The sequence below is a fragment of the Brachyhypopomus gauderio genome, chromosome 2 (assembly GCF_052324685.1).
Source record: "Brachyhypopomus gauderio isolate BG-103 chromosome 2, BGAUD_0.2, whole genome shotgun sequence".
Classification (NCBI taxonomy): domain Eukaryota; kingdom Metazoa; phylum Chordata; class Actinopteri; order Gymnotiformes; family Hypopomidae; genus Brachyhypopomus; species Brachyhypopomus gauderio.
In genome coordinates, this window is record NC_135212.1 from 1,431,687 (window position 1) to 1,459,584 (window position 27,898).

The window sequence follows — 27,898 nt, forward strand, 5'->3', positions numbered from 1 at the left end:
GAGGACTGCCCATGTTCGGTGGGCGGAGCAGCAAGCATGCGCTGAGCTGGCAAAGTCAGGCTAGTCCCCTCCGCTGCGCCCGAGGAGAGGGAGACACGGACTGGCTCGAGTCCGGGTGCTGTCTGCGTTCACACGGACGCAGGAGACCACCTTGGTATTCACGTCTCCGTAAGGCGAGGACAAAACAGAAGAAATAAGGACCAGGAAGCACCCAAGGTTTAAAAAAACCTATAAGGAGACATCATCCGGACACGGAGCTGAAGAAGGGGACCCCCCCTCCTCGCCACATCTCTTCTGTCGCCCTGCGCACCCCTCCCGCCCCCGGGAGGACGACCACCCGTACAAAACCCCACTTGACCAGCTTTGACAATAAGCGATGAACCTTGACTGTCCGAAGAAATCGACATATATATATATTTTAGTCTTTTATCGCAGCGTTGACTCGACCGTTCAGAATTACGGACACTATTTCAAGTGTTGACACAATTAGACTAACGGGTTTCTAGTCTGAGGGAATCATCTCGTTCCTTGAAACTAACATCAACTAGACTGTCTGTCTGTCGTCTTCATTCTTCATCGCTTGATCTTGATAGCTTTTCGTTTTTTTTCCTCAAGTTTTTAATCTTCGTAGTAGTTTCTGTGTTTTTGTCACTCGGTTTTAAACGACAGTGGTGTGTCAGTGGACCGCCACAGACAGCGCTTGATTTCTCGCGCGCCCGACAGCTTATGGGCCTGTGGTAAAAACGACGCTTTTACTAAAGAAAGGAATCTGAAGAACCACTCTGAGAGGAAAGTTTTAGGAGAAGAGGAGAGCTTCGAGTCGGAGATATCTCCACGGGATTTGGTCGGAGGTAAGCCCCTCTTCTGAACTCGGTAGCTGGTGTATCAGATGTCACACCAACGTTACATCATTCGGCCGCGTAGGAGGCGACGGACCCTCAGGTCTGGAGACTGTAACGTTACTCATCTGTAATGTTATTGTGTGATATTGTCAGTTCTGGACCACTGACCCGTCACGCTGTTTTTTTCTGACTCTCACGTTCTCACGTTTACGCTACGCGCAGTGTATCGATCATTTGAGAGGCTGATTTAGTCCAGGTCCTCTGAAGCGTGTTCCCTGCCCACAGGACAGTTCAAGCTGCGTCTGTTACTAGATGTGGAGAGATGAAGCTCCAGATGTTCAGGAGACCTACCAGGGCCCGGCGAAGACTCCAGGAGTTCTGCTGGGCTCGCCTAGGCAGAAATGAAGTGTTTAGAGATTATCACGAGGCAAAACACAAAATGAATCAACCTCGACGTGCCGTGTGATTTAACTGTTGCAGTTATATATGCACCGATGACGTGAGGCAAATGAAAAACGGTTTTCCTATATTTAGGCAATTCCAGTGTCCCTGTACTTAATTGTTCTGCGTTGAGATTGGGCTTGGGATGGAGCCTGTTCTCTCTGGCGGCCACACATGGCTCTATTGGTAATATAGGCTGCCTGCCAGGACGCACTTAACCAACTGATAGGAGGATTCTGAAATGAAAGGACATAAACACAGGACAAAAGCACACTCATGATTTATATAGCATATATGGATCAGGTGGATAGATTCACTGCACAAACCCGTTCAATCCTAGCTGTCTTCATTAAAGCCGAATAAAGGAAGCTCAGGTAACCCACTCGAGCAGTAAGGAGACGCGTCATGGCACGCCTCGTTCAAGAAAGCTTCAGTGAACTTCGGGCATACTCTGAGCCCTTTGACCCCTTATACTTCCCTTGGCCACTTTCTCAACACCATTATCCTTGGCTGCAGGTCCTCTTTCCTCATTATCATTTGCACTCTGGCATTTCCTACTGGTTTCGAAAGTGTGTTCATTCTCAGAAAGCCCAGTTCGTGTATTTAGCAAGTTTAGAAAAGTATGGAAAAGACCACCAGACTACCACCAGCTGGCCTTGTGTCTATGCTTAAATCTGACCCCTCCCATATGGATAAAGTAACTTTTACGCATCTGTGTTGTATGTATGTGCTGCTTTAGAACTTCACAGCAGAACGTTACAGCTTTAGAACGTCACCCTGCATGTTTGAGTCCATGTTTGAGCATATATGGTTCTTATCTGCATAAAGATCTTATGGTCTCCCGATGAATCTGCTGGACGAGCCTTCAGTTTCTTGATGTGTTTTAGGACTCAGTTTTCATTAATCCTGGTAAATGGTTCTCAGCAGACATTATGAACTGCAGCCATCAAAGGCGGTGATGAACGTTTGGGAAATCTGAGACATGCAGCTACACCAAACTTGGAAGGCCCAGGAAGGGGCTGAGCTAGTGGACACAGAGTTTGTTCCCCCTCCATGTCAGGAAAGCCAGGCCAGAGCGGACCCACCCTGAAGAGCTGCAGCGGATACATGCCCATTAGACACTCTTGCAGCTTAGTGCATGAAAAGGGGCCTCAAAGTCTGGTCACAGCTCATCTGGGGGGGGGGGGGGGGGTGGGGGGGTGGGGGAGGGGGGTTCATCTGGAGAGAACCCCACCCTCGCTGATGCGGACGCTGGACACTCCACGTTTAAACCTTGCTTAATGCAGTGGCGTATGGTTGTGTCTGCCTAAACTGGGCAGTACAAACGTAAAGCTACATTTCACGTCTAGCATTCGCTAATGGTGCACACTCCACATTCACTAATGGTGCACACTCCACATTCGCTAATGGTGCACACTCCACATTCACTAATGGTGCACACTCCACATTCACTAATGGTGCACACTCCACATTCACTAATGGTGCACACTCCACATTCGCTAATGGTGCAAACTCCACATTCACTAATGGTGCACATTCCACATTCACTAATGGTGCACACTCCACATTCACTAATGGTGCATGCTCCACATTCACTAATGGTGCAAACTCCACATTCACTAATGGTGCACACTCCACATTCACTAATGGTGCACGCTCCACATTCACTAATGGTGCACACTCCACATTCACTAATGGTGCACACTCCACATTCACTAATGGTGCACATTCCACATTCACTAATGGTGCACACTCCACATTCACTAATGGTGCATGCTCCACATTCACTAATGGTGCAAACTCCACATTCACTAATGGTGCAAACTCCACATTCACTAATGGTGCACGCTCCACATTCACTAATGGTGCACACTCCACACCTCAAAGCACCCCGAGAACTGGGGGAAACTCCACACAGATTTTTGTCATTACCCAGACAAACGTAACTTGGAGGCAGAGGGGAGCGCGTGAGCTTCCCAGCACTTCCAGCTTGGAGAATGAGCTGCCTGTGAAGGGCTCGAGCCTGAGCAGATGAATGAGTGTCTCAGTGGGGTGTCAGCGCTGTGCAGGCTTACAGGCAGCCAGGAGCGTGTCCCCAGCAGCGGGGAACATGGGTTTCAAACAGTCATTGAATTGGAGCACCACAGAGGAGATACATGACATTTTCACTAATGTCAAGGTGTGAGATGTTAATCTGGCCCATTTCCATCTGTTTGGAGATTACCTGCCTGCACCTTCTGTGATCTCAATATGGGTAGACAGATTTCTTTCTGTATGTATGTCAAACAGGACCCAGTGGCTTGCTGGACCATCCACACGTCAACACTCTTTGAGGACCTTTCAACAGGGCCAATGGGACATCCAGTTACCCAAGGCAGGCGGTCTCTAGATAGGTCTGAACACTGACAGGGAGCATTAGATGTTCTGTCAGGATTGTCAGTAAATGTGTCAGAAGTGTCAGTAGATCCTGTGTAACTGCATGTGGTGTCCTGATGGAGGGCAGGGTGAACTCTACTCCCCACCAAGCGTCTCACGTTCACCAGCACCATTTCATGTGGCCCAGTGTCAGCAAAAGTCCAGCAAAGGCAGCCTAAAGTTCAGATACCGGCCAGATCTGCAGAGGTCCGCCCACCGCAGAGTCTGACAATGCAGGGGATTCTGGGTAATGATAAAACTGCACCACAGTGCTGCTGAGGCATCGGTAAAAAAAAAGTCACAGGACGAATAAGGTAGAGAAAATAGACGCCTGTCACTCAGCCTGCAGCAGCCTGACTTCCGCAGGAGACGGATTTCAAGGATTTCAGGGAAGAATTCAAAATTGTCATGGTCATGGCCGTGTTTGGCTGAATTCATCCCATGCCCATAATTAAAAACTAGTGTCTGCGTTCGGCGGTAGTGTCTTCTCTAAGGTCTGGTCTGCAGCACACTCATGGAATGCTGTTGAGTGGAGCGCATCTGGGCGAGCAGACCCCCGGACGGCAGAGTCAGAGCAGATACAAAAAACTGAGTCACACGCTCTGAGCGGACCCGGGCCAATCTGCCCTCCCTGGCTGGGCCCAGACCACGCATTCTTCTCCAGTTAAACTCTAACCACTAATCATAGCGCGGCCTCACCGTTTCCTCCTGGAACGACTCCTTCTCATCCTCCGTGTTGGGCCAAGACCGACCCCACCCCGGCCCAGAGCGGCCCCTGTTCCCCCCTTCCAAGCACCTTGGTGGGGCACCCAGGCCTGGCCCGTGGCCCACAGCATCCATCCACAGATCCTGTACCCCTGTTGGGCTGGGGCTCTGTTACATCACGGCCAAAGTAAACACAGACGGAGTTCTGTGCCTTGGTCCACACCACTGACATCCCACCTCTCTCACTTTTCCTCTCCTTGCCTCTCTCTCTCTTTCTTTATTTCCATCCCTCCCTCCCTACCTCACTACCTCCCTCCCTTCTGGAGAGATGCCTCATACAAAGGCCCAAAGCTGAAAAGGAGGAAAGCTCGCAAGTAAGAAAGAACAGGAAGTGAGACAAAATTGGGGGGGGGGGGGGGGGGGGGGGGGGGTGTGAGGGTGTAGGTGGGGTGGGGGGTGGTCGTGGTGGTGAACGAAATATGAACAAAAGCTCGGCATTGAAAGTATCTGCAGAAAGTACGTCTAGGACTCATGAGATGTTTATGTCTGTGAGCGTGTATGGACTGTCACATTGCCACGATTGTTTTGGATTTGCGAGCAATGAGCAGAGTGGTGCTGTGTCCCAAAATCTCAATGAGCAGAGTGGTGCTGTGTCCCAAAATCTCAATAAGCAGAGTGGTGCTGTGTCCCAAAATCTCAATAAGCGGAGTGGTGCTGTGTCCCAAAAATCTCAATAAGCGGAGTGGTGCTGTGTCCCAAAATCTCAATAAGCGGAGTGGTGCTGTGTCCCAAAATCTCAATAAGCGGAGTGGTGCTGTGTCCCAAAATCTCAGGCACTTCAACTGAAGGAGCAGCTGCTTCATATTATTATTTACCTTGCTTGGCCAACACCCTGGATTCTCCAGAATTACCCACAATAGCAACCAGCTCCAATGAGCAAGCAAGACCTTCAGTGAGTGTGTGTGTATGTATAAGAGAAGAGAGGGGGAGAGGGGAGGGAGAGGACAGGCGTAGAGAGGGTTTCAGACAAGGAAACAGAAACAAGGCTCTCTCAAGTCTGGGCCTGGGCTTGGTGCTCTGTCTGGGCACATCCATTCCCCTCACTGAGTCTGTAAGTCTACAAGCCCTGAGCTCCCTCCCTCTTTCCATGACCTCCTATTCCCCCAAAGTCGCTTTCAGCGGAGTGCATCAAACACCTGAGGGGCTTTCTGGAGACGGCAAACCTGGATGAAATGTACAGTTAAGGGATGCACATCGCCACAAGGAGATCAGAGAATACAGGATCTGAATGTGCCTTTGCCGTTCATCTTAACACCTCAAGCATTCGTAGATTGTTTAGTGTCTGATCATCATTCTGAATGATAAACGTTCCTCTGATTTACTCTGTGAAGTAAGCAGTGGTTTAGGACCGATGATGAACAGAATAACTTGGATGCTGGAGCTTTACCCGAGGGCAGAGTTTGGGCAGTCAGAGGCATGTCAGTGACAGCAGAACCTGCCTGCCCTGGGTGCCTCGTTCCCTGCCCCTCCAACCCCCGTCGGAGGCCTCACCCTGCAGCTCTTCATCTGCGCGCCGTGGTGGGCTGAGCTGCTCAGCGTCTGCAGGCTTGTGAACGACTCGTCTTGTCTCCCGCGTTTGGTGCTGTGTGTTAAACAGCGTTGTTTGAAATATAGTGGATGAAAAATCGGTCACCAGCTGTGTGGTTTATGTTCGATTTGAGCGCTTCGGCTCTACTGATGAACGTCTGTTATTTCATTTCATTTATCCCTCGCTGCTTCGCCTAATACCCCCCCCCCACCCTCCCCACCTCTCCTCTTGTGTGGACAGAGACAGAAGATGAAAGGGTCTTAGTCTTTGGGAGGAGTCTGTCACTCAGCTGAGCTAAGTCGCAGAAACACAGTGAGGCAGCAAAAGGGAGGGGAGCAAGATAAAGAGGGAGAGGGAGGGAGGGAGAGAGAGAAAAAGCCTGTCATGTTGACCTTGTCTGGCTGCCAGGCGTGGGGGGAGGGAGAGGGGGGGCAGGCCTGGTGTGGAGAGGCAGCCTCACTTTGAGAAAACAGGCGCCCCGTGTGAGGGTAGTGGGAGACCACAGGCAGCAGCGTAGCTGGCAGCGCCACAGAAGGGCGGGAGAACACAGGCACGGGGAGAGTGTGTGCGGGGGGGTGGATGGGGGAAGGGGGGGTTTAGGCCCGGCCCGAGAGGCAGCGGTCTCTCGTCCGTCGCCGTGAGCACGCTGTCCCAACCGCTCCGCACCAGCGCGCCTATTTCACATCACGCCAGCTGGTCGACTAATTGCGCTCCGTTGGTTTTGCGTTTCTACCCCTTCCTGTTTTCTTCCCGTCCCCCAATGTGTTTTGGTTTTGGTGAATTGAACCCCTGCTCAGCTCCCTAAACAACGCCCCCCCCCCCCCCCCCCCCCCCCCCCCATACACACACAGATATGAACACTCAGACCTCTGGACTGGTATCAGCTGCTCCACTATGGTGGGTATGGAAGGGTACAGGATCCTGCTGCACGCAAACGCGTCCCTGCTCTGCCTTCCACACCCCACCAAGAGCCCGACACCACAGATGTGCCTGGAGGCCCTGCTTGTGTAAGGCTGGCCCTCATATCAAGTTACAGCTGTATTAAACCACCAACTGCTTCACAGCAACCAGAGAATGTGTGGTGGGCGCTTGAGTTACAAAAGGAAGTGATTTTCTCTTTCCCTGGAGTTTTTGGAGAGCATGAGAGGGTTTGGTCCTTGTGTGTTCGGGCCATAGTATGCAGGGTCCAGGATATGGACACGAGTCTGAGTCTGTTCTAGCCCGTCTTGAGCCGCGAGGGAAACCCCCTCACCCCCCCAGCACCACTGCTGGAGTGGGCTACAGGCTTGCGGTTTCGTGTGCAGAGCTCCTACGTCTGCGGCAGCCCCCACAAATCCTCCACTCCAAGGCCATTAGCTGCGTGGGAGAGAATGAAGGCCAGACCCCCTTCTTCCAGCCTGGCACACCCAGGGGCAGGCACACCCGCTGGCTGAGGGGCAGTGGTGGGGCCTGCACGGAGGATCACAGGCCCCGGGCCAACACCTGCATACCTCCAGGGCCTCCTAGCCCAACACACTGGGCTCCCTCCCTACACTGACTCCAATCCCTTACAGATGTTGGCTAATATTCTATGAGTAGCATTATTCAAACTGTGGAAATCTGAAAGGCATCTTTTAGGTCCCCACCTCGCGCGTTGCAGATATCAGCTCTGATTAGGTTTTTATATTGTAGATATTTAAAACATGTATATTCTGTTTATTCATGTACTTGAATAATTCGTGTATCGTTTTTGGAATTTACTCCGAATGGCATGCTGAGCTGTCTGTCTCTTCCTAGCTGAGTGTTTTTATAAGTTCACGATAATGTACGTTTGCATTGGTTTTGATGTTCTGCATGGAAATTATTAGTCAGAAATTTAAGAAACTTAAAAAAGACGAAGTCAACAAATCATCTCTGCAAAGGTACTGAACCTTTACTTTGTTAATTTTGTTGTATTTACTGTATTTTGAAGTATAACTCTGCCTGTTGGCCTCGTGATTTAAGTCATGATTAGAGTATTAAGGATAAGGGAAAGACATTATTAGTCTGGGCTGGTAACCCCAGGGCCGTAGGACAGCAGTTACCTGTGGAAGGCCCGATCACTGCATTAGAACACATCACTGTCCTCCCAGAACAAGGACAGACTTGCTGGCATGTCTTCTGATGGATCCTATAACCCAAATCCAAGAAACGAATCCAGAGGATACAAATTTAAAGGCGGTTTGGTGTCAGCCGTGTGCACGTGTGCCCTTCTGATGAGTCGTTTGTGTTGAGGTGAAGGCTTTTGTAAGAGGTTTAGGTAAAGATGAAAGTACAGCTCAGGGTAATGGCTGGAGCATCACTGAGGAGCAGAGGTTTGGATGTTACTGACACACTCGTTGACATGTGATTTCAGTGCTGTGCTGAAACTCCATAGTTTATTGCTGTTTGGTAAACTAGCTGGCCAGTATTGTCTGAATGTGGCATTTGAGTGCAAAAGGAGGAGGCTAAATGTGTAGTGTTGAGTTGTGGGTGGGAGAATGGTTTAGGGGTATAGGCAGGTGGTAGGAGCTAGCATTCCTTAGCTAACCTGGCCGACCTTCCCTCCCTGGCCTAAGGGGAATCACGCTCTCGCTAGTGGATGTGTCGAACAGTCCTGCTGGAGGACAAACTAACAGTGTTTATTACTTCCATCGAATTGGTTGGTTTAAGGTAACTGGACATCACAATTCTATTCTTGCGTACTCTTAATTTCTAGCCTACAGAAGCAGATACTTCTGAAGTAATTTTGAAGTCAACCAGTTTTCAGTGGAACGAAGATGGTTCACTGGCTTTGATTAAAAACGAAGGGGGTTCTGTTTTAGCTGTTTGGAGACAGACTATGGTCATATGTGGGCTCTCTCGTAGGTATGTGTTTATACTATGCAGTGTTCCACTAGCTTGATGTGAATTGTGAAAAGTATAATCTGTTATAATCAGATTGATTGGGAATCTGATGTTCTAGCCTAGTACATGTGACATGTCTGCTAATGATGGACATTTCAATCTGTAATTGCCTCAGTTTCATGGCTATAATAGTGTCTCTTTAAGATGTGTATGAGGGTGAAGGATCTGTTTACTTCATTCCCCTTACCTTAGAAGGAAATCTAATGGGAATAAACCCATCAGATCATAAACCCAATCAAGTAATGAAATTAACAAGATTTATTATGGAGCTAGTCTCTTTTTTTACAGCCTTAGACTGAAGTTCCATTTCCACAAACGTCTTGCAGTCCTGTTGGCCGGACTGCTGCAAATGACAACATCTAGCAACATCTAGCGCCCTACCAGATGAGATCTCTGTCCTATGGTGCTTGTGGGAAACCATTTGAGAGCAGCTCTCCCCCGCTCCTCACACACGGGGTGGTGGAGAGATGGCCTTACCCACGCTGACTCCCTCCAGCACTCGTTATTGCACAGAGGAGCGTGTGGATTGCATCACTGGCTGTGGGGAGAGGCAGCAGGAATCAGTTCATAACAGGAGAGGGAGGGACGGAAGGAGCGAGAGAGCAAGAGAGGGAGAGTGAGACACACAGAGAGAGAGAGAGAGAGAGAGAATGATCCAGACAGGGAGGAACAGAGTTACTGTTAGTGTGAAACTGTGTGTAGTGTGAAAGTTAGGGTTTGCAAAGAAGGTTGAGGTTTGTCTGATGTCGATGCTGAGGAATGTTTGAAATATTAGTCACAGGAGGCCTGATGCCTCCAGAAAGAGGAGCGATCCGTGTGTCGTGCAGGAGCCGCTTGGTGAGGAGCTTCTGGGAAGCGTGAGGGTACAGGGAGAGGCGGAGACTGGTCGATCCATGCATGAATGTGTGTTGAATTAAACGGGAATAACTTCACACCCTCCATGTAGAGACGTTTTGATTAGAAACAGTTAACTGCACGGGGCAACAGTGAATAAGTTGGAGCGTCTTTCACAGTTGGGGTGAGGGAATATTTCATGAGTCAACCTCATCTCTGACACGTGAGGAAGTCAGAGAATTATCCCATCATTGCAGTCAATTGCAAAAATCATTAAATAAAACAATTTAAAAAGCCTTGGTGTAGTACAAGAACACCCATAAATATTTGTTCTTTGCTGATGTCATGTCAGAGACGGGCCAGACATCACGCCAAGAGGGACAATGACGCTACGCACTGCAAGAACAAATGGGACCATTATGAGCGACGTGAAGACGCAGCTACCATCTTTGGTCATGGCTCCATGAAGATGTCCATATGGTGCAGAGTAGCAGTTAGGTGCACGCGTGTGGTGGATGATCAACCTCCCTTGTTGTCTGGTGTTGCAGTTATTTGAGTGGTGGGAGGGGTACAACTGGCATTTGCCAATTTTGCTATTTCCTATTTGGAATATTGGCGTTTTCTCAGATGACATAGAAGCACGTTGATGTGTGTAGCTCGAATAGCTCGATGATGTGCTGCGTGTCATTTATTTGGGGAGAAGCATCTCACTCAACAATACTTGAGATTTGCAGTGTCCTGTCTCTTGCATTCAGTGTTAACGACCACAGTGTGAGAATAGGCGTACAGTGCTACAGGGGCACAGAACGGGGACGTGTGCTGGTTCTGTGAGACCTCTGTGAGGCACAGCGACTAGAGTGTGTGTGCAGCACCCACTTACTGGGCCTAACTGACTGACATCAAGTGCAAATTGAAGACATCTCCCATTTCCAAAAATTTGGGCATCTGATATACAGCTGGCAATAGAAGCATGTGCAATGTTACACATCAGCTAAACCTCAGGATCCCCCACAGATATGAAGACACGGTGATGCTTCACTGGAGAATATTCTGGACCTCCATAGGCCCAAAACAGTCAAGAAAAGAGCTCAAGGCCCCGACCGTAGTTTTATATTAGGGCATGAAGGAAAGTGGACAGAGGTAGTACTAGTAGACACAGAACATGGATGATGTAGACTTTGTGTGCTGTCACTAACCCTAGACACACCATTTTATAACGATGTTCATATATTTACTGTACACTTTCTCGTGGACAAACAAGTGACAGCACAGTCCCTATTGTCTATGCTGCTGATTCGGAGAGGTTGCACAGGATAATATAGGAATAAGAATCTTAAAGGCGGTTTACAGCACTCTGCTGTTGTCTCTTATTAAATGTTTGTCAGTCTCATTGGGGCTAACATCTGTTTACCCCCTTTTAATGAGTGAAGTATATCCAAAGGAGAGTAAACAGATAAAAAAATCCATAAAAAAAAAATACCATTAAAAAACCCTGTTTAATAAAACCCAGAGGAAATACACTAACCATAGATGCACTTATTAAAAATGAAGACTGATCCAAAGCAACGGAAGTAAAGCAGTGAAGTGGTGAACTGGCTGATAGCAGCGGGCTCGCAGCTCCAGCCCTGGACCACAGTGCAGTGTCTCAACACAGCTGAACCACCTCAACCAAGGCTTTGCAATTATTAGATGAGCTTAACCACATGTGTTCAGGAAAACCCTCATCTGTACAATGCTGCGTTAATCTGTGCAGTTTATTCTCATGCTAGCAGCCGACCTGAGAACCTCTTGGCATATCAGAGCAGTCAGGTGGCCTCAACCTGTATCACTGCGCGTCCGCCCCGCCCTGGCCCGTTTCATATCCGCCCCGCCCCGTCCCACCTCTCCTCCGCCCCGCCCCTCCTCCAGCCAGCCCCGCCTCCCCTCCGCCCCGCCCCATCTGTCCTCCGCCCCGCTTGCTCCATCCTCCTGAGTCAAGTGAGGTCAGACTGCATTTCATAATGTGTTTGCTGCAGGGCTGAGGAGCTGTGAGCTCTTCTGCGTCTGCTCTCAAACGCCTCACACACCCAGGGCCCGCAAGTGACGTCAGGTCTGCTGAGACAAAAAAAAAAGAAGAAGAAGAAAAGAAGGCAGACGCCTGAAGCCTGTTTAACATCCAAGTCTGAGTTAATCTCCGTCCCGGTGGGTTCGGGCTCCTGCTCGGGCGCTTCCTTCTGTGGCACTTTGCTATGGGATCCCTCTGTTGCTCAAAATATTACACCATATCTTAGGAGGAACGTAGTGGGTCTGGAGGAACTTAGGAGGAACGTAGTGGGTCTGGAGGAACTTAGGAGGAACGTAGTGGGTCTGTCACTGGGACCTGCGCCCTGCTGCATGAACTCCAGCAGTGTGGGGAGTTTATTTCCTGCTGTTTATTCTTCTCGCCGGTAGCGAGGCGTGTCCGAGTCGTGCGCTTCTCTTTGGGTCTGGCCTTACCTCGGACGGGCACGCCCCCGGGCTCCAGGTCCAGGTAGCCTTGCCGGGTCGCAGCGTGAAGTCACGACTGCAGCTCCCCCCCTTACCCCCCTCCCTCCCTGCTGCCCCGCCCTCCGTGAGGAATTTCTTAGCGTCTGAGACGTGTGGCTGGGGGCCATCGGTAGCTCGCTAAGAGGCTTCCTGTTGCAGGCCCCTGTCCCTCCCTCTCTCTCTCTCTCTCTCTCTCTCTCTCTCTCTCTCTCTCTCTCTCTCTCTCTCCCTCCCTCCACTTTCCACCTCTCCCTTTCTCCTCCCTTTTGCTAGTTGAGATCACACAACTCTCTCTTGGCAGGTGGCTGCTCTTGGCTGTGCTCACACTGGAATCGTCCACAGTTTACTGGAGTTGGCTCTCTGGGTCTTACGCGCTCCCTCTTTCTCTTTTCCCGTCTTTGGCTCCACCCCCCCTTACAGCACCTCTGTTTCGGCAGATTACGTAAGCCTCTGAAAATACATATATTCTTTTTTTTACAAGGGGAAAGAAAAAAGAAATAAATGAGACAGTGAGAAACGGGGGGGGGGGGGGGGAAGCAAAGGCGCTTTGGGACATGACAGATAACAGGCGTGATTAGGAGAGGTACATTAAAGGAAATAGATCAATTACTGCCCTTCAGAAAAACGTGAGGGCTGCATGTACCCTATGAACTGTACAAAGAAAGAAAAACTGTTTGAGGGAGGGATGATGGGAAAACAGCAGGGGTGGGAGAAGAAAGTCGGAGGGAGGAGGAGTAAGGGAGGGAGAGAAGGGGGACGATGGAGGGAAAGAGGGAGAGAGAGAGAGAGAGAGAGAGGCCCTGTGGAGGCTGAGTGGAAACTGAGGTTTCCTGTCTGACAAGGCGGCTGGCCCAGGCAGAGGAGAGCAGGAAAAAATCTCTCAGCTTCGGGGCTGTGTGTGTGTGTGTGTGTGTGTGTGTGTGTGTGTGTGTGTGCATGGCAGGGGAGGAGGGGTAGGTGCAGGCTGTGGTTTGGGTGTGTGAGTTGTGTGTGTCAGTGGAGGTGGGGTCAGTCTGTCTTAAGTGAGGTCAGGGATGGAGAGAGAGAACCAGGGGGAAGGCAGAGAGGAACAAATATATTTACGTGACGCTTGTGGGAGCAAGAAAACAGAGCAGATAAGAGCATAGAGTGAAAATTCACAATACAGCAACAGAAACAGGAATAATTAATTACATAATTACATACATGATAGATAGATAGATAGATAGATAGATAGATAGATAGATAGATAGATAGATAGATAGATAGATAGATAGATAGATAGATAGATAGATAGATAGATAGATAGATAGATAGATAGATAGATAGATAGATACACACACACACACACACAGATAGAATTGTCATGTAATACACAAGGTTTCCAGAGAAACACTACAGAAGTATACAAGTAAAGCAAATCTGAAGCATTTTCCTCCCTGCAACCATCTATAGATAGATGATAATTGCTTAAACCATTAATGTGGACCAGCCATTATAGCAGCATGTGGTTACCTTTATTCTGTGTAGAAACTTAAACTGAAACTCAGAACGGAGCAACGAAAGCAGGTTTGCCTAGAAATACAAAGGCACAATAATCTGAGCTCCTCGATATCCTCTCAATCACTGTCAACACCAGGAACTGGGGAAGCATCTGTGCAACCCTCCATGGCTGGCGTGGTGAACGTGATTGGACGTATGTGGGCCTTCCCAGGGTCCTACTGCCCCACCCTCCTGGGACACACGTAAAGCCCTCAGAGACAGGCAGGCCTGCACCCTTTACAAAAGAGAGGCATTCTTAAACCCAAGCTTCTTGTTTCTGGGTGAGAACCATTCTGTACCTCTGGTGTACAGTTTCAGAAAAGAATTCATCACCAGCAGGTGATTAAGTGTTGCAAGAGGTCTGTTTTGAAACACAACACATACAGATCTCTTATACGGGCTTTAAAAGTGTGCACCTTCGTTGTGAATCAGTTTCTTACCAGCATAGCTTTTACAATGTTGTTTGGATTAGGTCAGTGGTTCTTTTTTCCCCGATTTGGAGGTAATCATGTACTGCAAATGGACATGGAGCTTCTCAAAGAACAACAAACTAAAAGCATAAGGTGGAAGTGTAGACACAGAGTGACATAATTTTTTTTTGCATGTTGTAGGTCATGCCATCTTCAGGGCCACCATTGCTTGTTTGAATGAAGGATAAATCCAGTTCTGAGGATTTAACACATCTGTGTTTCTTACGTGTCTGGGCCAAGAATGTGATACCGGAGACCCCACACCCTCTCTCTGCGATGCTGGGACAGCAGCCCAATTTGAGCTGGGGGATACTCTCCTGGAGTCTGTCTCCCAGGGTCAGAGACAAGGGTAGAGACAGAGCCAGAGACAGGGGTAGAGACAGGGGTAGAGACAGGGCCAGAGACAGCGGTAGAGACGGGTATAGACAGCGGTAGAGACGGGTAGAAACAGGGCCAGAGACAGTGGTAGAGACAGAGGTAGAGACAGGGGTAGAGACAGCAGTAGAGACAGAGGTAGAGACAGGGGTAGAGACAGCGGTAGAGACAGCGGTAGAGACAGGGGTAGAGACAGCGGTAGAGACAGCGATAGAGACAGGGGTAGAGACAGAGGTAGAGACAGGGGTAGAGACAGCGGTAGAGATAGCGATAGAGACAGGGATAGAGACAGCGGTAGAGACAGGGGTAGAGACAGAGGTAGAGACAGGGGTAGAGACAGCGGTAGAGACAGCGGTAGAGACAGCGATAGAGACAGGGGTAGAGACAGAGGTAGAGACAGGGGTAGAGACAGCGGTAGAGGTAGCGATAGAGACAGGGATAGAGACAGGGGTAGAGACAGAGGTAGAGACAGGGGTAGAGACATCGGTAGAGACAGCGGTAGAGACAGGGGTAGAGACAGGGGTAGAGACAGCGATAGAGACAGGGGTAGAGACAGCGGTAGAGACAGGGGTAGAGACAGTGGTAGAGACAGCGATAGAGACAGGGGTAGAGACATCAGTAGAGACAGCGGTAGAGATGGGTAGAGACAGCGGTAGAGACAGGGGTAGAGACAGCGATAGAGACAGGGGTAGAGACAGCGATAGAGACAGGGGTAGAGACAGCGATAGAGACAGGGGTAGAGACAGCGGTAGAGACAGAGGTAGAGACAGCGGTAGAGACAGGGGTAGAGACAGCGGTAGAGACAGCGATAGAGACAGGGGTAGAGACAGCGATAGAGACAGCGGTAGAGATAGAGGTAGAGACAGAGGTAGAGACAGAGGTAGAGACAGCGGTAGAGACAGGGGTAGAGACAGCGGTAGAGACAGAGGTAGAGACAGGGGTAGAGACAGCGGTAGAGACAGCGGTAGAGACAGGGGTAGAGACAGCGATAGAGACAGGGGTAGAGACAGCGGTAGAGACAGAGGTAGAGACAGCGGTAGAGACAGGGGTAGAGACAGCGGTAGAGACAGCGATAGAGACAGGGGTAGAGACATCGGAAGAGACAGCGGTAGAGACAGCGGTAGAGACAGGGGTAGAGACAGCGGTAGAGACAGGGGTAGAGACATCGGTAGAGACAGCGGTAGAGACAGGGGTAGAGACAGCGATAGAGACAGGGGTAGAGACAGAGGTAGAGACAGGGGTAGAGACAGCGATAGAGACAGGGATAGAGACAGGGGTAGAGACAGCGGTAGAGACAGGGGTAGAGACAGCGATAGAGACGGGTAGAGACAGGGGTAGAGACAGGGGTAGAGACAGAGGTAGAGACAGGGGTAGAGACAGCGGTGTTCAGTTTCCTACACAGTCAGAGCAACACGAATCTGCCCAAAGGAACACATATGTATTCCAGCCCTCAGGCTCAAGAATGTAAAATACTTATAAAGACAATGAATGTGTACAGTGCTAAAAAGGACCATCCCAAGCAGACTTAATCTGTGTCTGGAAAGCCAGACACAGAGTTAGAAAATCAAGACAATCGGTTACCTCACCGCTAGCCATGCAAGCTCCACCCACAGCTGGCCCCACCTCCTTCTTCTCAGTCCTTCTCAGAGCTCAGTTTGGAGTTACCCATTTACACAAGGGCATATGACTTCATGACTTCAGCGGAAGGGTCAGCACCTACTAGATACCCAGGGCCAGATGTTCCGTGGCCTCTCCGTGGCGTTCAGACCCCCGCACGCCGCTTCGTCCTCGCCCACCCTGGGCTCCCTCCTCCAGCTGCTGTGGCGTATGTTTACCATGCTGGGGGGAGAGGAAGAGGGAGAGGGAGCGGCCCAGGGAGGAGGTGGGGGTGTCGTACAGGGACAATGCACCCTTTCAAAGGCCCGCCGACCCCACGGCAGGGCCAGGAAGTCCGTATGGGGCAGAGCGACACCCTCGGCCCAAAGTTCACATCTAGCCGCCAACCCGGTCCGGCAGGCTCCGGGCAGTGCGCTGTCTTCAGGAACTTCATCGTGGCCACTGTGCAGAACAGTAGGCCATGTGTTGTACGGGGGCCATCACCAGTCTCTTAGTCACTGCCGCTACTGAGGTATTCTGAGGTGAATAAACAGACCATCAAAATGTCTTCATCGCCGAAAAATGCAGCAGCCAAAACAAAATGGTGCCAGGCAGATTCAGAGAGGTTTAGGTGGTCACTGTGCATGAAAAATTCTCACGTGACGAACAACAAATAGATTTTAAGGAGCGCTTTATATGAATCATTGGCATAACAACAGCTGTCAACAGTTTGTTTATTAGCATTAGCATTTGTCCCCACTGTGTTCTTACACTGGCACTGACACAGCCTTAGTGACACTAACCTATATTTATCCACATCAACTGCAACAATAATGTCGAATAAAGCAGAAAATGCATCATCTGGACATCTGAGAGAAGGTTGGTCATCTTTTCATGCGACTTTGTTGTCATGACAGTACCTGAATGATTTTGGTTATAGGGTGTGTGTGCTGGGGAGTGTGTAGCATTAAGGGTCTGGCTTAGCTAATTAAACAGGAGAAGAGATGATTTATTACAGCTGTCCTGAGACTGGACCAGTAATGGTTTGCACATGGACCCCATAACCCATGTGAGAAGGCCTTTTGTTTTTGGACGGTTTGGAGTGTTTCCTAGCTGAAAGCGTGTGCTACAGAGTGATTGTGGACACTTCCACAGTGAAAGGGGATTTCTGCCTCGGGAGCAAAGACCCACTGTTTGGGCCAATATAATAACAATAAAAGTGACATTAGCGTTCGGGTCGCTATCGGCTCAGAGAAATGAGATAGTGGTGAGTTCCTGTGTACAGCTGACGCAAGCGACGCTCTGGATCACAAAACAAGATGAAAGATGTTGATGCAGATCTGATATTAATTCATTAGATATCATTTTTCATATCGAAGATGAAATTAGGCATCATGTTTCTTATACATCCATGGCTTTTCCATAAATGTTTATTCTCTCAACGTAATATATAATTATTAACAATAACACAACACGTTACAAAGACAAAAAAAGAAAAAGATATAGAATCAAAACAGAAATGGACACGAGTGTATTGTCACGGTAGTTTCATAACACGGCCGTCCCTCTCGTGTTAAATGGTAGAGGCATCTTGCATGACAACGATGGTTTCTGTAATGCAGTCTGATGCTAATGATTAACCAGACTCTTATCGCCTCTCTGTCACAGCACTGCCCCTCAGCCCAGCTCAGTCTGCCCATCCAGGTCTCGGGCTCTTCGGCCCACTGGGCTCAAAGCAGGGTCACATCGGCTGCAGATAAAACCTATTGCTCATTAACTCCTGCACAGGAGGAGTCGTGCGTTTTCTTCCGGGCCGGTCCTTGCCACCAGGACTTGTAAATCAGGTGCGCTTGGCCTTTTGGGTGGGCGTCTGCGTGTGTGTGTGTGTGTGTGTGTGTGTGTGTGTGTGTGTGTGTGTGTGTGTGTGTGTGTGTGTGTCTGCGTGTGTGTGTGTGTGTGTGGGCGTCTGCGTGTGTGTTCGACGCCACAGGACCCAGCTGTTCTTCACAGACGGCCTGTATGAGGAAGAAGACAGGAAATACCACGTGTGTGTGTGTGTGTGTGTGTGTGTGTGAGAGAGAGAGAGAGACCCAAGAGGCAGATCACACTGATAGCAGACCAATGTTTGTGTTTATGTGAGTGTTACAGTCTGTGTTATCAACCACGTTGTCCTGGCTGCCATAGCCAACATCTGACCAGGGGTGAACCTTATGACCTCTGACCTTCACACACACATGCTCCTCACATGGACTCAAATCAGCCACTCTCAGACATCACCATTCAAGAAGCTTGTGTGTTTACCTGTATGTGTGTAAGTGGACAAAACAGGCATGGTAAGGTGCTGTGCAGGTGCAGTGTGGTTATGATAGTGATAACTGCTGTGTGGCTAATTAGGCGTGAGCGCTGTGTGTGACCAAGGGCAAGACAGACTGGGGGAGCTGTTGCAAGCAACTGTACACATACAGAGGGAAATACAGCAAGGGGTGTGTGTGTGAGAGAGAGAAAGAGAGAGCGAACGCAACCTTTCGCTCTGCCGTTTGTACTCAGTGAACCTTGCGTGCTATAGCTGCAAGGGTCAGCTTCCTGCAGCTCTCAACTCCTGCTTGAGCGAGGGAGGGTTTGTGTGCTCCAGCATGGTGGGATCAGCGTGTGGAGAGCTGAGCGATTATTCGGCAAGACTGCGTGGTAATGTCCATAGACTGGTTGCTTTCGCAGCGGAAAAGGAACTAGTTATGGGACGTGTGTGTGTGTGTGTAACAGAAAGGCAGTGAAGAGAGTGAGGAAAGGAGGAGAGAGAGAGTGAGCGTGTTGGAACTAGCTGTGGGCTCTGAAGGGCTGTGCAGCGGTGTCTTGGGGCAGTGTTCTGGGGGGCGGCGTCAGTGTGGCCATCTGGATTGGATTGCAGACATTCTTTCAGAATGGCGTGCGAGCAAAGGTCAGCAGAGTGGAGAGAGCTTATAGCGGAGTGTGATTTGGGCCATGTGGATGAGTGTGAACGTGAGGATGTCCTTTGCTAAACAGCCACAAACAGAGCCAGCTGATTGTCCAGCTCCTGTCTGCTAGTGGCTTAAATAGACAGCCAGGTTTGTTCATTAAAGACCAGCCTTGCAGTGTGTAGACGCAGACTGCTGTACTGCTGGGGTATTTTTAGTGTCATTTGCAGTCATTTTGGACAGTATTTTTTATTCTCCCTGTGGAAAGCTACTTTCTTTAGTCACTGCACCAGAACACTTCCTCCTAAAACTTTCACACAAGACTGTAGGAAATCTCAGTGTTAATTTGAAAGTGCCCAAAATTCCTCAGCAATATTGTGTTTCCTTAATGTATTTTATTTACAATCAGGTCAGTCAGCCTTAACTGAACCGATATCAGTCCATCGGTTTCAGAACTCCGAAATTACCCCTGAAATGACTCATGCCTAGACTGCAAATAATGTTATCTGCACTGTCATCCTTGAAATGGATAATTGTCTCCACTTTTTGGCCAGCTGCTTTTTAACTAGAGATGCTGGACCGGGCATAACAGGTGATCTAAGAGATATTTTATGTCACATCCAGCCATGTCACATGACCAGTTTTATAATAAGCACAAATGTAACGCATGATTTAACATCTAACTAGATTAATGCAACAATCTGTTCCAGTAGGCTATAATCCAGCTAGATGCAAGTCACAAAAATGTAACATTCAGTTTGGAAGTAAGCAAGTTTGTGCCGTTCTAATGAGTGACAAAATGCCATGCTAGTTTAGTCACGTGTAGTAGTTTAGCTAAGTGTGATAGCTTACCAAAGTGTGGTTACGTAGCCAAGTATAGTAGCTTATAACATATATAGGGGAATCATATTCTGTAACATAACCCGTAACACCTATAACATAACCTGTAACAACTGTAGCATATATAACATAACTTGTAACACCTGTAACATAACTTGTAATAAGTGCAGTAATGCATGAAGTGGTCACATGATGATGCATCTTTTTTTGCCTTGATACTTTATTTGATCTTTAACATTACATTCTTTCTTTATTTGTAAAACATCCTGTTTTTTGTTGTTGTTTTTTAAAATCTTTTAAATTGATTTGTATAAAGAAACTTTGCCTAAACAGCTATGCTAATACTCAGAACATTCCTTTTCCTCATTGTTGCTTTCTTTGCTTTAAAGAATACTTTTGATTTTTGGCCAATGCAAAAATGCTTCAGTGTGATTTCATTATAAAAGACAACCGATGGAGTTGCATTCGCAGAATTTTGGATCAAGTCACTAAAATAATCATATGTGTTGTTGGGCCTGTTTGCATTATGTTAATACAGTCATGCTGTCAGATCCATTAGCCATGTTAGCATTTGCACTGAGATTGTGTATCACCGGTCCGTCTACTTCAGGTTGGAGGCCCTGGGCCACAGCCATGCTCTCCTTGGATGAGCCACTGGACCTGAAGCTGCCCCGGGGGCGTGTCAATGGGAGGGACCGGGGTTCCAGGACTCCGCCCACTCTCACCTCCTCTCCAATCCATGCCAAAAGGGCTGGGCAGCTGCGGATGGCTGATGACGGGACAGCAGTCATAGTTCCCGCCTCCCCCGCCTCCCCCCACACAGGTAACTCCAACAACATGAAGACAAGCTACACAATCAGACTGTGTCTTCTCTCAATTTATGACAGTTTCATTACACCTTGTATGCATTCAAACACCTGTGGGAAGTAAATGATTTGTGATGATATTTAATAAGTATGCTGAGTTCTCAGCATGTCAAGTGCTGATCAAAAATATTACAATATATGATCTGACTTTGCCTTAAAGGCAGAGCCATCCTGAGCTGGAGGTGTGCATGTTTATGCTTGCAGGTGTACCCATGGTGCCCCAGGAGAAGCCTGAACCTCCCACACCCCCAGCGGTGGACCTCAGCCTGTCTCCATGCTCACGCCACACAGCCTGCTCCCCTGAGCTCACCAATGGGAACGGATCCTCACACATCTTCCCTGGGGTGAGTGTGCAGCGCATCAGTGTATCAGAAGAACATTTCACCCCACTCGTGCTGCAAATATTGAACAATACCTAGGGAGCAGTTCTCATTATCCCGACTAGACTAGCTTCCCATGAATGTTACTCACATTGTTATACCAGACTGAGAACATAAACTATAAACTATAAACTGAAAGTCGTACCCTGTGTGTCGTGTATTGGCATGGTTGTTTACATTAACCAGAAATGAAGCCCCATCAGGATTTAACGAGGTGCTCCACGCACACACTTTGACTCAAGCACTGTTTGGATGCAGTATGCAGGGAGCATTAGACGCAAACAGCCTCCCTGCACACAAGACAATCAGCTGTGCTAGCCTGTGTGACCCAGCCCAGCCCTGTGGGGGAGGAGGAGGGGGCTCTTATTAAATACCCCCCCTGTCTGCTCACGCGGGCGCTTCTCTCTCTCTATCTCTCGCTCTCTCTCTCTGACCGAGCTGATGGGACACGGGAGTAAATCGGATTTAGCGCGAGATATGACCATGCGGACTCTCGCCGCCTAATTCAATTCTGCCCCAATTGAATTGAGGTCCTGCTGGCTGGCCTCTATCAGTGTCACGGTCACATGGACATGTGCATCACAGAGCTCCTCCAGGCTCCCCCCCCCCAACACCCACCCCACTGTTGAGGGAGGGAAGGGGGAGATCACCACTGCCTTATGAGATTGATCATCCATAATTCTTCCATAGCCCAAGCACTCCTACATAGCCACTGTACCGTCCTTCAGTCTAAATCATGTTTCTACATCCATGTTTAGTCTATATCTCTGCTCATGACAACTCAAACCCTGCCCATAAACACTGGCCTCTGTTTCGCTAAACGCATGGTTTATATAATATCTACTCTCTAACAATGTAATGTTAAAAAACAATTCGGCCAGAGGAGGATGGGTTCCCCCCCTGAGTCTTGGTTCCTCTCAAGGTTTCTTCCTCATGCAAAAACTAGGGAGTTTTTCCTTGCCACTGTCGCCCTTGGCTTGCTCACTGGGGGCTAGGACTCGGCACTTGTAAAGCTGCTTTGTGACAACAACTGTTGTAAAAAGCGCTATATAAATAAAATTTGATTGATTGATTGATAATGTTTAATACCTATCATGATTATATTAGCAGAAAATCTGCTGGGTATGTACAGATTATTAATGTTTTGTTCTAAACCATCAAAAGGAGGTCAGACATCTGTGCACAGAAGCACATGAACAAGCACATGTTTTCTGCATGTGCGCTACATGGATGACCATGTGTATGGGAGTCTTTGTTCTATGTTAAACATTCATCAGTGTTATGGCCCTTCAACCTTTTTCACTAGTGCTGAGGCTGGGTGGAGTGATAGCGACTGCACCCTGGACAGTGTGGAATATGTTTGAGATGATTCACCAAACATGGTCACATCCAGAACCATCTCTTACCAGAGGGAACGCTGACTTAATATTAAAAAACTCAAAATAAATGTCTCCAGTTGCCTTTCGTTCTGTCTCTCTTGGGTAGGACTCGGCTCACATCCGTTACGTGGAGGGAGGGGCCTCCTCTCAAGCCTTCCAGTTCTTTGTGCCGATTGGGGGAGGGGGAGGGCTCCACCTGCCGTCCCCCATGTTCATTGGCCAGCCCAAGGACAAGCGGGCCTCTCCTGATCTTTCAGCGGACGAACAGCTGTCCTGCCGCTGGAGGAAGGTGAGAAAGAGGAAGTGAAATGGTGTGATAAGGTCTGTTAACCGAATTGCAGAAGTGACTTTATATATTTAGCCCTCTCCATTTTCATGTTATATGTGTTGGAGGATTGAGAGGACACAGTTCACTGTTTAGATATAACAAACAACTCGAAATGAGATAATCAAATAATTAGGTGAATCAGGTGTGTTAAATCAGAGAGCTGTTCAAAAAACAATAATTTTCATGATTTCAACACTTCTTTAATTCTGTATCTCTTCTGCAGTGCCACTTGCTTTTTGACTCTTTGCAAGATCTAGTGGATCATGTAAATGACTTCCATGTCAAGCCTGAAAAGGATTCTGGGTATTGCTGCCATTGGGAGGGCTGTGCACGGAAAGGGCGTGGCTTCAATGCCAGGTGAGGGGTGTGGCCTGCTCAGTAAGGACTACATCTTATACATTGTACAATAAACCGCATTTTACGCCACGTCACTGTCGCTTGTCTCCTCGTCTTGTTCAGGTACAAGATGTTGATCCACATCCGAACACACACCAACGAGAAGCCGCACCGCTGCCCCACCTGCAACAAGAGCTTCTCCCGTCTGGAGAACCTGAAGATCCACAACCGTTCACACACAGGTCAGAGCTACACCGCGTCCTGGCATCCCATGTGCTGGGTGGCCTGAGTCCTCCTGCTTACGCGTGCCGTCTTCTCTTTCAGGGGAGAAGCCGTACATTTGCCCGTACGAAGGCTGCAACAAGCGCTACTCCAACTCCAGCGACCGCTTCAAGCACACGCGCACGCACTACGTGGACAAGCCCTACTACTGCAAGATGGTGGGCTGTCTGAAGCGCTACACGGACCCCAGCTCTCTACGCAAGCACATTAAAGCGCACGGGCACTTTGTGGCCCACGAGCAGCCGGGCCACGGAGGGGTGGGCTCCCTGCTCAAGTCATCACACGTGTCGGGCCCGGGGAAGGAGTCCGAGCTGGCGTACGTCAGCGGCGCCCACATCATCATCCCGGGGGCGGCGGCCGCTCTCCTGGGGGGCCACGCCCTGCAGGGCATGCCTCTGCCCCTGTCGCCCCTGTCGCCCCTGAGTCCCCGTCCTCTGGACCTGAGCACGCTGGGAAGCCCCGGCTCCCCTCCGGCTGGCCTGGCGGGGACTCCCCTCCTCTCCTTCGCCGGCTCGCCGCTCGGCCTGGCCAAGTCGCCCCTGCTGCCTCCTGCCTTCTCCTCCTCGGCCCTGGGCCTGCCCATGGTGCCCGTGCTGAGCTCGGACCGCAGGGGGCACGGCAAGGGTAAAGGCAGGCAGGAAGAGGGCGAGGACGACGGCCCCGGGGCCGTGCTCAACCTCTCCACGGGGTCGGCCCAGGACCCCCTGTCCTGGGTGGTCATCCCTTCGGGGCATGTGGTGCTGAAGCCAGCTGTGGTCAACTGATCCCTGCATTCCAAGGGGAAGGGGAGGGGTCTCAGAGGTGAGGGGCAGGCCCCTGGGGTGGCGGGGGGGTATGTGGGAGGCGTTTTCCACAAATCAAAAGCAGTCAGCATTGCTCATTTCAGTTGTGATTTGTACCTATTCAAATTGGACATTGATTCCATTGGGACCAACAACTGAACAGTAGGCATTTCAAATTGAGATAATCTGAAATATTTATGTAAAAAATAATCTGGAAGGTTGGAAAAGGCCCCAGTGCTCACCGCTGCTCTATACTTACTCCTTGCTTTCAACATGAACATTGGTTTCTGTGTATTTATATGTAACAAGCATTTCTGGACGCCAGTGTAGACAACACACCAAGTATGCCATTTTCTGTTCTGACCTGTAGGTTGACAACACTCTCGTGTTTGAACCCTGAACTTCTTTTGAGAGCTCCGTAATGACTATTGTAACAATGTATGGGCAAGCCAGGGGTGTTTAGGCGGGCATGTCCGACCAATTCAGTCAGCGTTGGGAGGGGTGCTTCGGTCGTGGTTACTTGGGGTTTATTTCTTTCAGAGGACAATCAGTGCCTGTCTTAGCCAGGCAGACAGCAGGGCTGTGCTAGTTCTTCACCGACACATCTCTGTCACCCATAGCCGTACACAGCTAGTGAGAAGGTGTCTCTGCATTACTCACTAGCTACGCGGAAACCTCGCGTTTGCTGCTAAACTATCAGCTAACCGCTACTCAAATCTATTACTTTAAAGTGAAACTAAGGTCGGTTAAGTGTGTAAATGACAATCTGTCCTCTTAGAGGGAAGAAATAGTATAACACGACCAGCACTATTTACATAAGGGCAGGTTTACGCCCTTAAATTAAGCAGTAATAGACACAAGACTCCGCAAAAGAGTTTTAAGGCAGACAAAAATTTTATATATCGCTGACCATCACGTTCGCACCTGGATTGTGGCACTGCTGCAACTAGTACCACCTGCTGGACATTTGCGTTACTGCATTTCACTCGCTGAAACTGGGTCGTTGAACATCTGCTGTATGTTAGCACAGCGTGTTAAAAAGAAAGACCTTTAATTGACACAGCACAGCATCTTTATGGTGAAAGTGACCCTCTTCAGACACAGAGGTGGAAAACAGGCACCCAGTGCATTACGTAAATATGGACAAGGACATGGACAAGGCACACACACACACACACAGAATGTGCACATAACAAAAGCATCAACATCAAGACAAATACACTGTGCCAAATAATCCACCTCATTGAAAGTGAAGATTAAATGATTAAAACAGGTAGTTTTCTCAAGATGACATTCTTCTACAACACAGTCAATATTTTGTTTACACACTCTTAAATCCAAGTTACACAGCTCTTTCAGAGGGACATAATTTCGTTTTAGATTAATCCTGTCTCACATGATGTTACATGGTTTCTTCACCTGAAACTAATGTCTAAAGGTCTCAGGATGAGTATTGCCTTTTTATGACAGAGGCTTTTCAAACATTCCTCCAAACCTTCTGTGGCCTGTAAGGCTTTCAACATCAGCTCTCTTAGTGAGAAATGGACAACTGTTACATTAGAAACATTCCAACATTCTTGGAATTAAATATTTTTTCCTGTACTCTAAACCTCTCCCCTTCAGAGTCTTATAATTCCACGATGGGTCCCTTACGTTTGAGACAACCATACAGTTATTGCTGTTTGTTATATTGCTTGGACGAGACATTTCCTGATGTTGACACTGCTTTATCTCCTTGTCTCTGCTATTGCTGCTCTGCATTCAGCTTTCTCTCCCGGAGGAGCGAGGGTGGAGGAATGAAGGGGGCGGAGGTGGAGAAATGGGTGGACGCCCATCCTAGGTCGCATAAAAGTGGAGAAACTTTTCTCAGACAGCCTAGTAGTCCATTGACAGTCAGACCATGAAGGTTGGGGTCGTGAGAGTTCACGCGAGCAGGCGAGTAGCGCGGACGGCCAGCTGGCCGGGGCAGATGGAGCGGGCCGAGACGGGCCTCTCTCAGGGCCCGTGCCCGACAGTTGCGGCTAGTAAATCAGACCTGTTTGTTTTTTCTTAAAAAAAGAAAAAAGATGGAAGTTTGTAGTCAGAGCTGCAGCGACTCCCTTCCTTCATGCCTTGGCCTGTTCCCAAAACTCCCGCCATGTGCTCCTGTTCAGCAGCGTTCTGCACAAACCCAGTGAGATGCTAGTGTTGATCCGCGGGCCCCGTGCTCTTGAAGACAGGGCTCAGACGCACAAGGGCAAATCACGCTGCTGCGCTAGTAACTGAATAAAGGTGGATGCTAGCTGCTAGGTCCTCTCTCTCTATTGTGAGCACTACACAGAAGGCCACTTAAAAAGACGTAATAAATAAATGAAAAGAAAGGTGGCAACTGCCTGCACATATGCCGACGGTGAAAGTAGGTCACTGAACTTCTCATGCCCAGTTTTTACATTTAGATTAAAACAACACAAAAAAAAACCTCAACCCACCACCCCACACTAAGCCTTTTATGAGACAGGAAACACACACACAAACTCACAAATCTCATCCATCCAGGGTGTTTTGCTGAGGGGAGGTGCTTTCAAGAGCCTCCTGCCTTCTTATGAATGCATGTAGTGTGGTCGGGTCAGTTCGGTCAAGGCCCACAAGTCCAGTTAGTGTGTTCAGAATATGGTTAGTGTTGGCCGTTACATTGTTCTTCCAATCCTCCGGTTCTCCCTTCCACCCTCCTCTCTGTCGCCCCCTCCCCCGGAGGCCGGTTCTTGCTGGTTCTTTGAGGAAGCTGATGATGACACAGGCCCTTCAGGGTCTACATCTTTCAATTATCAAATAAGCTGTTTGACACATTAACCCTTTGAGCACTCTGGACAAGCCTGTGTGTGTCAGGACTGCTGCCACAAACACAGCAGTGCCCACAATAACCCATCACGGACATGATTGTTAGTGTATGAAAAACATTAGCAATAACAAATGGCTGGGACTGAGTCACATTTGAGCAGTGATTACGCCCCTCTGCAGCCCTTCTGATTCATGGCATTAAGAGGAGGGGACATACGGTACAAATACCACCATCTCTCTGTAGTTGATCAACTACAGACTCACCAAAAGGTCACAGTAGATTGCCCTGTCTATCATTTAAAAAGACCAAAACTAAATGAAACAAAAAATGTTTTAAGTGCCACAGTGGTGCACAAAGGGTTAATGTGAGACTATGGCCAGGAAAGGCCAGTAACCAGTTTCTTTTCTTTTTGCACATTAAAAATATTTTAATATCAGTATTTTCATTTTTTTTTCCAAGTGCCTTTTATTATAGGTGAAATGTAGAAGTACAAATACAGTATATGGAAAATAAATAAATAAATATATAAATATATATATTTTTCCCGGCATCATGTTCTGAAGCCGAACAGGCAGAATTTAGAGCTGTAACAGTCTCCAGTTGGTACAACATAGGTGTGTGCTCCTGTTTTAGAGGAATTTTAATACGATATTGATAATGACGTCAATGAAAAAGACAAAAGAAATGTTTAATAAAGTCACATTTGATATGTTGAGTTCTGGTGGGGTTTTTTTCTGCTAAAGTGCAATTTATATTAT

At 48.6% G+C, this 27,898-nt stretch overlaps 1 protein-coding gene across 1 annotated transcript; it reads left to right on the top strand.

Moving 5' to 3' along the window:
* glis2b (GLIS family zinc finger 2b) lies at positions 1-27,849 on the top strand. The gene is made up of 7 exons (XM_076981932.1): positions 1-851; positions 20,580-20,792; positions 21,040-21,179; positions 22,701-22,883; positions 23,146-23,279; positions 23,382-23,500; positions 23,583-27,849. Exons 2-7 carry the CDS (start codon positions 20,603-20,605, stop codon positions 24,302-24,304), a joined length of 1,488 nt encoding a protein of 495 aa, XP_076838047.1. The 5' UTR covers positions 1-851; positions 20,580-20,602; the 3' UTR covers positions 24,305-27,849.
* Positions 27,850-27,898: the final 49 nt, after the last annotated feature.

Excerpts from the sequence above, each read along its gene's own strand:
- glis2b (XM_076981932.1), top strand. The coding sequence starts at position 20,603 with ATGCTCTCCTTGGATGAGCCACTGGACCTGAAGCTGCCCCGGGGGCGT. Across the intron at positions 21,180-22,700 it reads CCTCACACATCTTCCCTGGG|GACTCGGCTCACATCCGTTA; the intron begins GTGAGTGTGCAG and ends TCTCTTGGGTAG. Across the intron at positions 22,884-23,145 it reads TGTCCTGCCGCTGGAGGAAG|TGCCACTTGCTTTTTGACTC; the intron begins GTGAGAAAGAGG and ends TCTCTTCTGCAG.